This window comes from Durio zibethinus, chromosome 25 (assembly GCF_047325235.1).
Source record: "Durio zibethinus cultivar Kanyao isolate XHJ-2024 chromosome 25, ASM4732523v1, whole genome shotgun sequence".
Taxonomy (NCBI): domain Eukaryota; kingdom Viridiplantae; phylum Streptophyta; class Magnoliopsida; order Malvales; family Malvaceae; genus Durio; species Durio zibethinus.
The window spans coordinates 8,124,220-8,138,106 of record NC_143186.1 but is presented as its reverse complement, the minus strand read 5'-3'; the positions used below and the strand labels follow the sequence as shown (position 1 = coordinate 8,138,106).

General features: G+C 33.4%; 2 protein-coding genes across 2 annotated transcripts; one reads left to right on the top strand and one right to left on the bottom strand.

Moving 5' to 3' along the window:
* LOC111276620 (UPF0481 protein At3g47200-like) lies at positions 1-1,978 on the top strand. Its single transcript, XM_089754628.1, has one exon. The coding sequence runs from the start codon at positions 20-22 to the stop codon at positions 1,547-1,549; it is 1,530 nt and encodes a 509-aa protein (XP_089610754.1). The 5' UTR covers positions 1-19; the 3' UTR covers positions 1,550-1,978.
* An 8,345-nt stretch (positions 1,979-10,323) lies between these two features.
* On the bottom strand, positions 10,324-13,160 carry LOC149511580 (uncharacterized). The gene is made up of 2 exons (XM_089754046.1): positions 10,993-13,160; positions 10,324-10,810 (listed from the first exon to the last, which is right to left on the bottom strand). Exon 1 carries the CDS (start codon positions 12,800-12,802, stop codon positions 11,996-11,998), a length of 807 nt encoding a protein of 268 aa, XP_089610172.1. The 5' UTR covers positions 12,803-13,160; the 3' UTR covers positions 10,324-10,810; positions 10,993-11,995.
* Positions 13,161-13,887: the final 727 nt, after the last annotated feature.

The following is a 13,887-nucleotide window of genomic DNA, read 5'->3' as shown; positions in this document are numbered from 1 at the left end:
AAATCAAAGAACCTGACAGATGGAGAATGTTGCAACAAACCAAAATAACTCTTCATCGGAGGAAAGTCTATTCAATGCTTTAGCTATACAGATTCAATCCAAGTTTGATATCGTAAAGTACTATTCTCAGCGACCCTTGCTACAGGATCGTATTATCTGCTGTGTTGACCCCTTACTTCGCCAAGTAAATGCAGCAGCCTACAGACCAAATTTTGTCATTATTGGTCCTCTTCGTTGTTACGAGACCATTTTAGAACACATCGAAATACAAAAGCGGATATGTTTGGCCTCATTTCTCCAGCGAGCTGAGAAGAAAGCTAGCTTGATCGATTTTTTCAAATTGATCAAAGACTCTGCAGACCGAATCCATGGTTGTTATGAAGAAACCTATTGCCGAAGTTGGGATTTTCTCTCACACGTCATCCAACAGAACATACCAGTCAATGATGGCAGTTCCGGATTGTTTATTGAGATGGTATTAGTGGATGCAAGCTTCATCATTGAACTTTTCTTGAGAGCCTACAACAAGGAATTAGAGAGAGGAGAAATTGATTTTATATTCAACACCCCAAGGAAAATGCATGATATCCGGCGAGACTTGTTTTTGGCTCATAATCAACTTCCTTTCTTTATTCTCAAGGACATGTATGAACTTGCCTTTGGTGGTAACCCCGACTTCCCTTCCTTTATTCATCTTACTTGTCACTTCTTCAGCCCTTATTACAACCAAAACAAACCCATTGAAGATATAATGCTACCAAACCATTGCCATTACGAATATAGAGCCAAGCTGGAGGGAGCTAAACATTTCACAGATTTGCTAAGAACACTTCAGATGCCATATACATTTCAGGATGATTGCAGTAAAGAAAAATCTCTCTGTAGCAAACTCGGAATCAAATGGATGAAAACCAAAATTGCGCATTTCTTTAATCTAATGTCTTCTTCATCTGTGCCATCATCCAAAAAGACAGAAGACAGCCTAGAGGCGGGCAGAGTGCAAGGTCGGTATTTATATAGTGCAGTTTTGTTGCGTGATGCAGGGGTGAAATTTAAAGTGAGCACAAGCAGATGCTTACTAGACATAGAATTTAACAAAAAAAATGGAGAATTGAAAATCCCACCTTTGAGAGTTGATGAGTCAACTGAATCATTTTTCCGCAATCTCATGGCCTGGGAGCAACGCTACCATTCACATGAAACTTACTTGTGCGACTATATCTTTCTAATGGAATATCTCATCAAATCTACTGAAGATGTGGATTTACTCATTCGAAGAAGAATTATCATCAACCAGCTCGGCAGCAATACGAGAGTGGTAACTTTATTCAACAACTTTTGCAAACATATTACTCCAATGGAGAAGAACCATTTCTCTGATATTTTTAGAGAACTAAACGCTTACAATGCAGTTCGTCGTCACAGTTGGCTAGCAATTCTGAGACTCCAGTATTTCTCAACTCCATGGAGAGGTGTTGCTACAATTGCTGCAGTTGTCCTCCTTGTGCTTACTCTAATTCAAACCATATGTGCACTTATCTCTCTTTAGCTGTAAAGAGTAATCCTATCTGATGGAGACTTAGTCAGCAGGAAATTGATCCTTACAGAGGCAATGGAAACTAGGAGTCTTGGTAAGAAACTGGGCCTAATTGCTACCTGTAGTGAAGATATATTATTGAAAAACTAATGAGCTTGGAAGGATGTGTAAACACTTTCATTTTCGGTGTTTTGGTGTGTTCAAAATTTGGGCCTTTTGACTGTTTGTAGAAATTATGATCTCTATTATGAGAATTTTATCTTGGAATGTTAGGAGTTTGTCTAGTGCTTGTATTCCGTTTGGAGTTGTTTTTGACACGTTTGGCAATTGATGTTTCACGCATTCGGTGTATCTTGTTTAGATGAATTTTGTTGTTGTTGTTGTTGTTGCTGTTAGTTCTAGCTTTGTAATCTTTTGATTACTTAATAAAATTTATTTGGCTTATCCAAATAAGGCTGTAGAGAGTAATTAAGTGTTTAATTTAGAGTCTAAACATTACATAAATTTTGAATTGGAGCTAGATTTTGGTAAACCAAAAGCTTGGGTACCTGAGGAAAGCCAGACTGTAAGGTGAATCTAATAGAATACAGTAGCTTTGCTGCCCTGAAAGCATGAAAATTAAGAGAGGCCAAGCATATGCTTGGATTATAAATGAAACAAAACTACAAAGAGTTCAAAATCCAGAGTGGATGAATCAACTGAATCATTTTATCAAAACCATATGGCCTGGAAGCAATAATGCCACTATATATATATATATATATATATATATATAGATTATATATATATATATATATATATTTATTTATTTATATAACACGGGTATATATTTCTATTGGTATATATATAACACAAGTATATATTTCTATTGGTATTTCTCATTAAATAAGTGAAAGTTTTGGATTTATTTATTTGAAAGAAAGATCATAATTAAGAGAAGTCGACCTATCAAAATATTAATAGATTCGACATAGTTTGACTAAGAAAAGTGAATAATTTCAATGTTGCAAACTCAAACCTTAATTAAAAAAAAAAGCATATATTTTATAAATTGTCTATATATAAATTTTATATAATATCAATGAATCAAATGATATTATTTTATTAATAAATAAATATCAACCCATAAAATAAATATATAAAAAATTATTTTTTAAAATTTATTTATTAATAATATAATATCATCTTATTCATCTTATTAATAAGGTATCATCATCTAATTCATTGATAGTGTATAAAATTTATATATTGACAATGCACCAAATATAAAATCAAAATGAATTAAAATATTATAATGTACCATTTAATTTCTCCTTTCACATTTATTGTAATTTACCTTTAATGTCCCATTTAATTCATTGACAGTCTTCTTTCTCATAGATTTATCAAAAGTTAATAGTTCACAATCTTCTACCTCTAGATCTTTGTTTAGTTTACCTTCTCCTCCTTCTCTTCTAATTAGAATATCTTCCTCTTTTAAGTTAGATTTCCTTTATAAAATTATCTTAAAAAAAAAAGTCCAAGAAACAAATCTTCCACTTGCAAATCCTCGTATTGCTTTTCAAAAACTTCTTATTCCCTTTTTAGATCCATAAAAACCCTTTTAATACTAAAATATCAAGGTCCAAAAAAGTATGTTCAAGCCTCAAAGTGTAATCAATGCTTTCTCCTAGCTAGTTCTCAAGAGCACCTCGTTACTCTCTAGATTTTTCCAAAATTTTCACAACAATAGTTGAACCAAGGATATACTTACATTCACTTTAGTGCTATCAAAATTGCTTAAAACTTTCATGACAAAAATGGTATTTACCAAGATGGCCTTATTGGATCAAGATTCAAAGATTATCAACATGCAATACTTGTCATAATTAAAGCAATGCTCAACATCGAAACTGTCTTCTTCATAGTTTTTCCAAACTATAACATGTCTCTACATGATCCAACACTGCTGATGCTCTAAAAGTTCAAGTGCAGATTGTAGAAACTGAGATGAAAGGATTCTAGGAAACACTTCACATTAGATGGCGTACAACATTCAAGATCATGCTATAAACTTGTATTTGCCCAACTCTAGTGATGCTATACTTGTAAAGCTAGAAGCTGCGGACAAAAATCTCAAATATGTTCATATTCCAAAGCAGATTTCAAATGAAAATCTTGTTACCCTACTCCATAAGTCATGGACAACAAGTTACCAAAAGATTTGAAAATAAGATGAACCAATCCAACACTTTGACCCTTTCTACAAAACAAACCCAGATGGTACTGTGACAATTGAGTTTGATCATAGTAAAGGAAAAGAGATTCCTAATCCGACTATCTTTCCTACACAGTTCATGATGCAACCATGTCAAGCTGAGCAAATGTACCAATTCCACACTTCAAACCTAATTAAAAGCATGTATATACATATAGATCTCCAGAATGACATTGCTATTGGGACATTAATTGCAAATGCAAAAGATGTCAAAAAGATAACTATAGAAGCTTTCTTGATGATAATGATGAACCTTCAAAAAAACCAAAAAGAAAGTTTTCCCAACAAAAACTAAAAAAAAAAAATAGATATGAAAAAAGAGACCCTAAAGTTGATCTTATTGGTGAACCCTCAAGAAAGTTGACTATTATGTCATCTATTCCAAAAATAAGAAATCAAACCTTCCACAAAAAACCTGAAAACCTCATACCCCTAAAAACCCGGAACCAAACCAACAGTTACCTCATATGTGCATACTGCAACCAAGTCACTTTTTTATGATTCAGATTTTCCTCCTTACCAAGAACTTCACAAAAACCAATACAAACACATTTCAAAAATCTCAAACCCTACTAACAAAGATCAATATGGAAACCAAAAAGGTGTTTCTCAATTTAAGCAGTCTGAAACTGGCAATCAAAGAACTCTATTCAACATAATGCATATTTGTACATGATAGAAAGCAAGCTAGATCAAAGTGAGCAAATATTTTGATCAAAGTCTTGTCAACCTCCAAAATATTATTCTTGACATCTAAACAAGGATTATAACCTAGATCAAGAACTTAGATACATGACAGAAGCTAATACTGGTTACACCCATGCTTTTGTAGAAAAAGAAAACGATATTAAAAGCCTCAAGTTTCAACTTGCACATCTTCAAGATCAACTCTATTAGAAACAATAGCAATAACTCCCAACCTGTAGTATTTTTCCTCCCATCAACACTAGAATGCATGATACTTCTTACCAAACTTATGCTCTTCCTCCTTATCAACCTTACAACCCATCTTCCCGTCCTAAACCTTTTTTCACCCTATTTCAATACAAACCTCCCCTTGTATCAGTACCTTCACAACCAAGATAATACTTCACACTAATGTCAGTATAATTAGAATAACCTTCTTTGGCACAACTAAAAAAAGGGATTCAAAAATTCAAAGATAAATAGATAGTTGACTAGAAACCTAGGAAAAATACAAAACAACCACTTTCATAATCCCCAAAACCAATATCAAACACTAGTGCTACTACTTCTTCAAACCCTACCCCTAAAAGTACCTCTTAGAACTCAAAACCCCCAACACAGCTCATGATTTCTCCTAGTCTAAATATTTTCTCAAAAATACTCCAACATATGGCATAAAATAACCTCTCTTAATTTTTATTAAAGATATTTTTCGTACCAAATGTGAAATAGAATCTCAGATGGAAAGTGATGAGTCAGACCACTTAGATGATTCAGATGAAATACTTTCACAGATCTTTATGATAGAACCAACAGTTGAAGTTCCAAAAAATAACCCTGAAGTGCATAACCTTAAAGCAATGGATGATGAACAACAACCTGTTTCTTCTCTATAGACACATGTTTTTCCTTCGACATCAAAGTTCTCAATATTCACAATTAATGATATTCCTTTTTTTCTAAATAACCTTTAAGATTTCAAGAGTTCCTAGCTTGAAGACTTGTTAAATTAAACTTCAATCCCAATATTACGATGAAGACAGTTTTAATGACAAAAGCTATATCTCAGTTATTGATAATATTTTGTGGCCAAGATGCTCATAGATTGGAAATGCTTACAGAATAATTTTTTTAGCTAAAATATTGTTCACTCATCCAAGAGACCTTAACAAACATTACCAATAATTTTTCTAATATTTTTACATACTTGGTGGATTTGATTATGTCAACCTAAAGCAAGCTTTTCTCAATTTTGTTCTAAAAAACTTACTTAACAAATAAGGACTCAGTTTAATCTAGGATCCATTGATTTGAGATCTATGAATCTAGGTGATATCTATAAAATGATGATCAAAGCTTTTGACAAGATTTGTAAAAAGCACAAATACGTTGCAGATTTGGTAAACAACTCTAAAAAACTAGATAAGCGATGTTCTTACTTAATAAACCATGTTCTTACTCCTCATCAGACTATAGATCAAATGTTTTTCTGAAGATTCCTTATGTCTTTGCAGTCACAAAAAAAGAAATCATTTTAAAAAAATCAAACTTTCTAAAAATTTTCACTTTTTTTAGACATAAAAATCTGTTCAAAACTACAAAAAAAAAAGCCCAAAAGATTTTAGAAATTCAAGTTTGGCAGAAAGAAAAGAGACCTAAAAAAAGAAAAGAAACAAATATTTTTTTTGTGACAAACTAGGACACTTTGCAAAGAACTATCCAAAGTCAAACAGAAAGTTTGTGAAGATGATACATAATATTGTTAATATCTCTAGTATTAATCTTTTAGATGATGACCTTAAATCAATCTTCTTTTTTAATGATGAATAGATTGAGAAATCATTATTCATGATCAAGCAGTATGATGATGACAGCTCAGACTCAAACATAGATGACTATTCAAAAGATGATCATTGTCATGAGTTCATGTCAATCTAATAAGTTCAAAACTTTAAAAAATCTAAACCCTTCAACCTTCAAAAGTACACTTAGCCCTAGTATAAATCTTCACTCACAAACACTCTCCTTCCATAATAGTTACAACATTCTTTGACATAAGTGCTACCCAAATGATAGCTAATCTCATTACCTTACAAAATTTTTTAAAAAATAAAAAACCTTCTTTAAGACCACTGATGAAAATGTATTCTTCATAAACTTTATCAACAACCTAGTTACTTTTCAAATATTCTCAGGTTGTCTGATAACCCAAAGAATTTTAGGATCCCTACTTCCACAAAAAGACCTAGTTATTAGTTTTGATGTTATTACTAGTATACCAAGTTTAAGACTCAGTGAAAAAGGTATCAAGTTTGAAAGTTATTTTCAGCCTTAGAAAAACCTCTTAAATATCTTCACAATCTAAACAGATTTATTTCAAGAATTCAAGCAAAAGTTCATTTAGATTTCACATACAAACAGTCATTTAGAATTCCTTTAGAAATGTAATAACTCACTTTGGCAAAATCTTGATTTCTTAATTACCCTTCTTTTTAAGAAAGACGAGAATGACAATCCCTCAAAAGCTAGTCATTCAGGAATGAACCTAGATCATTTAAAGTTAGCCATTAAAGAATGTTCATAGCTCCAAGCTCAAGGATTAACTAAACTAAATTCTTCTCCATAGGCGTGTGAAGCATTCTATGTCAATAAAAAATTAAAATAAGTTTGTGAAAAGTTAATATTAGTAATTAACTACAAGCCTTATAATGTTTTCCTTGCAAATGATAAGTTTCCTTTTTCCAACTAAAAGTCATTGTTTGCAAACCTATGACAAGCAAAAGTTTTCTCAAAGTTTGATCTCAACTATGACAGATTTTTCTGATGACAATCTCTCCAAGAAATAAGCGCAATAATTCCTTGGCATAGTCAATTATATAAGTGAATTTCTTTCAAATCTTCCTTAGATAACTCATCCCTTCAGATAGTTACTAAAGAAAAAATCACCCAAGTGATCCCAGAAGCATATATAGTTAGTAAAGTTACTAAAGATAAGATCGCAGTCACTTTCAACATTAAAGATTCCTTCTGATGAAAAAATAATTTTGCAGATAAATGCAAATGACAAATATTTGTCGACAATGTTGATTAAAGAAAAAGATGAAACTAGATAAATATGTGGATACAAAAATGATAAATTTAAAGATTCAAAAATCTATTACCACTCTATGCTAAAAGAGATTTTAGTAATGAAATATAGAATTCAAATATTTAAATTTTACCTCATTGGATACCATTTTCTCGTGAAATTAGATATGTTAGCTTTTGATTAGATGCTCGATCTCAAGAAAAAATAAATATCAAATGCACAATTACTTAGACTCTCTTAATGGTTTTTAAAGTACTCTTTTACCACCACACATATAAAAGGAAAGGATAATGTTCTCCCAGATATGTTAGCCAGACCTCTTTTGAGTTCTTTGAAGATTATTCCTATGATATCACTAATGACCCTCTCACCTTCACCTTACTCCTCCCAAGCCTCATCCTTAAAAAAACTTTCTCATTCTTCCAACAAAACCTCACCTTGATGATGAGTTTGCCCTTCCTGATGAATTTCTCAACATCTCAATTGAAAAACTCCCTCAAAAATACGAAGACTAATTGTAACTAAAACCCTTGACCAAAAAGCTCCACACTTCATATTCAAATACCAATCCAAGCTACTCAAAAGATTTAGAGACACTTCAATTCAATCCCTTGGAATACAAACAAACTACCCTTTCATTTACCCTTTTAAATCTCCTGACCCTCTTTGGTTCCCAAAAAAAAAAACTGTTTGTTTCATGTGTTACCTTTGTCACCTTGACTATATTGCTATAGAATTCCCACTCCAAAAGCTCAAAAGATTACTTCACACTTTTTACCAGTTAACCATCAACCCAAAATGAAATCACATAAACTTTATTCATTAACATTTTAAGTTTTTCTTCCAATGGTTCAAACCATTCCTATATGGATCCAATGGTTAGAAACCTATGAAAGATACACTAGAGTTTTCTTTGATCTTTACATCATTGTAATCTTTCACAAATCTTGCAATTACTTGGCAAATGAACCATGATATTTCCCTTATATGATAATTTATAGCTTACAAAGCTATTCATTATCATATTTCATATTTGATCACCTTACTAAATACATAGAGTTTCAGAGACATATATGTGAGATGAACCATGAGATTCCCAATCAATATGGCCAAAGCTCTAAGATGATGTTCTATAGGAAAATTTTCCTTCAAAATATAATTATCAGTTCAAAATTGATAAAAAGATTTATGAAACAAGATTTAATAATGTATGGAAAGAACTTTTTTATGAAATAATAGGATTTGAACTTGACCATGTTACTCTAGTAGATTAGAACACTTATTAGACTTCTCATGATGTCATTAAAGAAATAGAGTGGCAAGATTCATATGACCCATATGAAGATTTTGACCCAAACTAATGGTTAAAAAATATAGGTTATGTTTCACTCTAAGTACAGATAATTCACATCTGAACCTATCTTAGAACACTCACTTTTCTCACAAGTAATGCTGCTTCAGTCAGAAGTTCAGTCATGGTGCTAAAGCTAAAAAAACTCATTATTCCAGTCCAATTATGTATAATTATGTGTGATGCTATTAAAGATACTTTCCAAAATGCTTCAAAGACTATAAGATAAAGATTGGTGCTGACACATCAACTCAAGTTTGTTTTCATCAACATCAACTTTATGTCTACTTTATGTTTTGTCAGGTTATACTTTAAGTCATTTTTTAGTTAGGTCTATTTTATTATTACTTTGATAAAGGAAAAAAAATATTACTTTTACTTTATTAAAGCTACTTTATTAAAGTTACTTTAAATCTAATCGATTGCTTTATGTTAAGTCATAGCCCCATTGTAATTATTATAGGTCCTTTTCATTTACTTTTCTTTGCTGTATAAGTTGTAAACTTCCTTGAGAAAGTAGAGTCACCCAACTTCTTTGAAAAGTTACTTGTAAGATTTTTCCCATATAAATATAGTTTTCTAATACCTCTTCTCTCTTTTGGTGATTTCTTTTTTCTTTTCAGTTGTTAAGTTTATAATCAAAAAAAGTTTTCTATATCATGGTTTGTAGTGATACAAGTTAAGTATGTTCTACAATTGTTACAGCATTATAGATCATTTACATCAGAAAGTCTTGTAAAATTGTCAAATAGACCATTGATCCACTTAAACAAGAAAAAATTATTGTTTCAAGAAATATTGAAGTAAGTTACCATAATGAAAAGCATATCTCCATAAAAGTTAGGCCATCAATTCAACATTATGCCAGAAGAGCGTCAAGTCTTGAACACCAACTAGAATACCTTAGTTATATGTCTAAACTATAGACTTCTTATATTTGGTATTACCTTGATACTAGCAACTAATCCTCATCTAATTCTTTTTTCCAAATATTCCTCATGCCTTTGTAGTTATAAGAAAAATAAACATTTTAGAAAAATTAGTTTTTCCAATATTTCTACATACATGATGAATTTGATGAAGTCAACCTAAAGCAACTTTAATGACAAAATTGATAGAAAACTATTTATTTTTCTCTTTTTATTTTTTTTTTCGATGGAGGAGATCAAATTAATATGGGGGTTTACCAATATGCCAATAGCTTTGTTAAGAAAGTTGCTACCTATATTTCTAACATGACGTGCATGTGATCAACTAAGACTTACCAAGGCAATATACAGTAAATTCTGTAACTATTTACTTATATTTACCAACAAAAAATAGATTATTATCTATAAAAATTCTATTAATTCTTAATTTAACACCATATAATTTTATCATAATCAATTAATATCATCTTAAAATTTAATGTCGAAAATTTCAATCGAATATAACTATTTTTCTTCTAGTGTATTGAAGATATTAAGGATACTGGACGAGGATTGAAGATATAAGATAGATTGTTAATCAAATGATTTAAGGGTTCTCATCCTTGTTTCCTTCGGCAAGGATTGAGAATACCAACTTGAATAAACTACAAAAATAGTGTGAAAATTTAAAGATTACAAATGTTGGAAAGGCAAAAAACTTGTTATAAGGTAAAGCAATTCATGGAAACTGAACAAGAGCTCGTAGTATGTTGGTTTTGGAACCTTTCTTTCATCTTTAAAAGCTACCTTTATAATTGAGTGACACCTCCAGTCCAGTTGTGGCGTGGATTCTTCAACTACAACATCTCCCAAGTTCCAATCGACGCTAAACATGGGATAGAAAAAGTGCACCTCTCCTTTAACTGCCATGTGCCTTATGCTTGAAATTCTATCAATAGCATAAAATTCTCAAGCAAAGACTCTGCGGTTTGCATATTACCTTTAATTATTACTAAAATTCAATCAACCATATTTCAAAATTTTGTAAGATCCATCAAAATTTTGGATGAAACACATGCCAAACCATGCTTAAAGTCACAACTTTATGCTATCTTGAACAAGTCAACAAACCCAAATTGTTTTATTGAAGGAATGTGCTCTTACCTTCTTGAGCTTGCTTACGGTTGGTGTTGGAGTAATGATGGGATTGGAGTTTGTGATTGTGCTTGGACTTGACGTAGAGTACGAGATTGTACTAGAGGCTGAGGTAAAGTTCGAGAGTGTACCAACAACGCAGGTAGAGTTCGGGATTGTAATTAAGGCTGGCGTTGGAGAAGTGACAGGGTTGGAGTTTGGGATTGTGCTTGGGTTTGAAGTAGAGTTTAGGGTTGTACTTGAAGTTGAGGTAGAGTTCGAGATTATAATAGAGACTAGTGATGGAACAATGATGAGTTGGAGTTTGGGATTGTGATTGGACTTGATGTAAAGTTTGGAATTGTCCTTAAAGCTGAGGTAGAGTTAGGGATTGTACCAACAGCACAGGTAGAGTTTGGATTGTAATTGAGGCTGGTGTTGGAGCAGTGACGGGGTTGGAGTTTGGGATTGTGCTTGGGATTGAAATAGAGTTTGGGGGTTTTACTTGGAGCTGAGGTAGAGTTCGAAATTATAATAGAGATTGGTGTTGGAGTAATGACGAAGCCGGAGTTTGGTATTGTGCTTCGACTTGAAGTAAAGTTTGGAATTGTCCTTGGATCTGAGGTAGAGTATGGATTTTTACCTGCGGCTCAAGTAGAGTTCGAGATTGTTATAGAGACTAGAGTTAGAGCAATGACAAAATTGGAGTTTGAGATTGTGCTTGGACTTCAAGTAGATTTCTGGATTGTGCTTGAACTCTAGATTGTCCTAGAAACTGAACTTGTTTGGGATGTGTTTGAGATTTGTGCTAGGACTCGAAGTAGAGTTGGAGATTGTACTGCAACTCGGGTAGAGTTCAGGGAATGTAATAGAGACTGAAGTTGGAATGATGACAAAGTTGGGGTTTGGCATTGTGCTTGACTTGAAGTAGATTTTGGGGTTGTGGCTGAACTCTAGATTGTCTTAGTAACGGAACTGATTTGGGTTGTGTTTGAGATCGTTCTAGGAGTGGAAGCAGAGTTCAGGATTGTACCTACAGCTGAGGCAGAGTTCGGGATTGTACTTGCAGCTGAGGCAGAGTTCGGGATTGTACTTGCAGCTTAGGTAGAGTTCGAGATTGTACTGGTAACTCAGGTAGAGTTCGAGATGGTACCTGCAGCTTAGGTTGAGTTCGAGATCGTACCGGTAGCTCAAGTAGAGTTCGGGATCGTACCGGTAGCTCAGGCAGAGGTCGGGATCGTACTGGCAGCTCAGGCAGAGGTCGGGATCGTACCGACAGCTCAGGCAGAGTTCGAGATCCTACCGATAGCTCAGGTAGAGTTCGGGATGGTACCTGCAGCTCAGGTAGAGTTCGAGATCGTACCTGCAGCTCAGCCAGCCTCTCAGATAGAGTTCGGGATTGTACCGGCAGCACAGGTAGAGTTCGAGATTGTACCGGCAGTTCAGGCAGAGTTCGGGATCGTGCCTGCAGCTCAGCCAACCGCTCAGATAGAGTTCGAGATGGTACCGGCAGCTCAGGTAGAGTTCGAGATTGTACCTGTAGCTCAGGCAGAGTTCGGGATCGTACCTGCAGCTCAGCCAATAGCTCAGGTAGAGTTCGGGATTGTACTGGTAGCTCAGGTAGCTCAAGTCGAGTTTGGGATTGTGCCTGCAGTTGAAGCAGAATTCGAGTTCGGGATTGTACCTGCAGCTCAGGTAGAGTTCGGGATGGTGCTTGGACTTGAAGTAGAGTTTTGGATGGTGCTTGGACTTGAAGTAGATTTTGGGATTGAGGTTGAACTCTAGATTGTCCTGATAACTGAACTGATGGTGATTGTGTTTGGGACTGTGATTGTCGCATATTTTGGTAAGTTGCGCGATGATGTAGGCAGGCAGGTTATTGTGGGACAAAGCTGGCCGTTGGTAACAGGGTGATATCTAGAAATTAGAAGATGAATCAAGCTCTTGTTCTTTTATTCTACTAAATTAAGATAAATCTGCCAAAGCATGAAATAAAATTAAACTAAAAAACCAAGTTGTGTTTCGAATTTTCTCTCGGTTTTCTCTTGAAATGAGAAGAAAAGGAAGGAATAAATAAGAAGCCTCTTAAATGAGACTCAAAGGAAATTGGCGATTGATTGATTTCATATGTGCTACGCACCATGAAACTTCCTTTCCCTCTTTTCTGGTTTCTATTAATTTTAATAATAGTGTTTCTTAGCAGTATGAATTTGACTTCTTTTTTCAATTTGCATTTTTTGACTTTTGCTATACAAGAAGAATCTTACAGCTTTCCCTCCACTTTCCATATACTTTGTTTAATTAATTTAATATTTATATTTATACAAAAGGAATCTTACAACTTTCTCTCCATTTTACTTATACTTTATTTTATTAATTTAATTTTTATATTTATATTGTATAAAATGTAAAATATATTTACACAAGAGGAATCTTACAGCTTAAAACACTAGGTCTATCCTTTTGTAGCGGAGGCAATTGCAGATGTGGGAGCATTAGATTTAGCCTTTCCTTTTGATATGGGATTTCATACGATAGTCCTAGAAGGAGATGCTTTGGGTGTTATAAAGAAGCTGCAATCAGGGGAACCAGATTTCTCTCCCATAGGAATAATTATGGATGAGGTAAGAACCAAAGTGAAACGATTCTCTACTTGCTCTGTAATGCATATAAAACGAAGTGGGAATGGAGTAGCATATCAACTAGCAAAACGCGGTCTTGGGATTAATGGGGATATGTACCGTACAGGATGTCCCAAATTTTAACATTATGTACTAGCAAAATCAGCTTAGATTTTATATCCGAAACCTTTATCAAATCGACACCTACCAAACCTCGTAAAGTAACTTTATCGGAAGGGGTAGCTCTCATTTTTTTTATTTATTTTTTTTTGGAGCTGATGATACGATGTTAGTGTACTTTCCC

What these genes read in the sequence shown, in the direction of transcription:
- LOC149511580 (XM_089754046.1), bottom strand. Translation starts at nt 12,802, where the DNA reads ATGCGACAATCACAGTCCCAAACACAATCACCATCAGTTCAGTTATCA.
- LOC111276620 (XM_089754628.1), top strand. Translation starts at nt 20, where the DNA reads ATGGAGAATGTTGCAACAAACCAAAATAACTCTTCATCGGAGGAAAGT.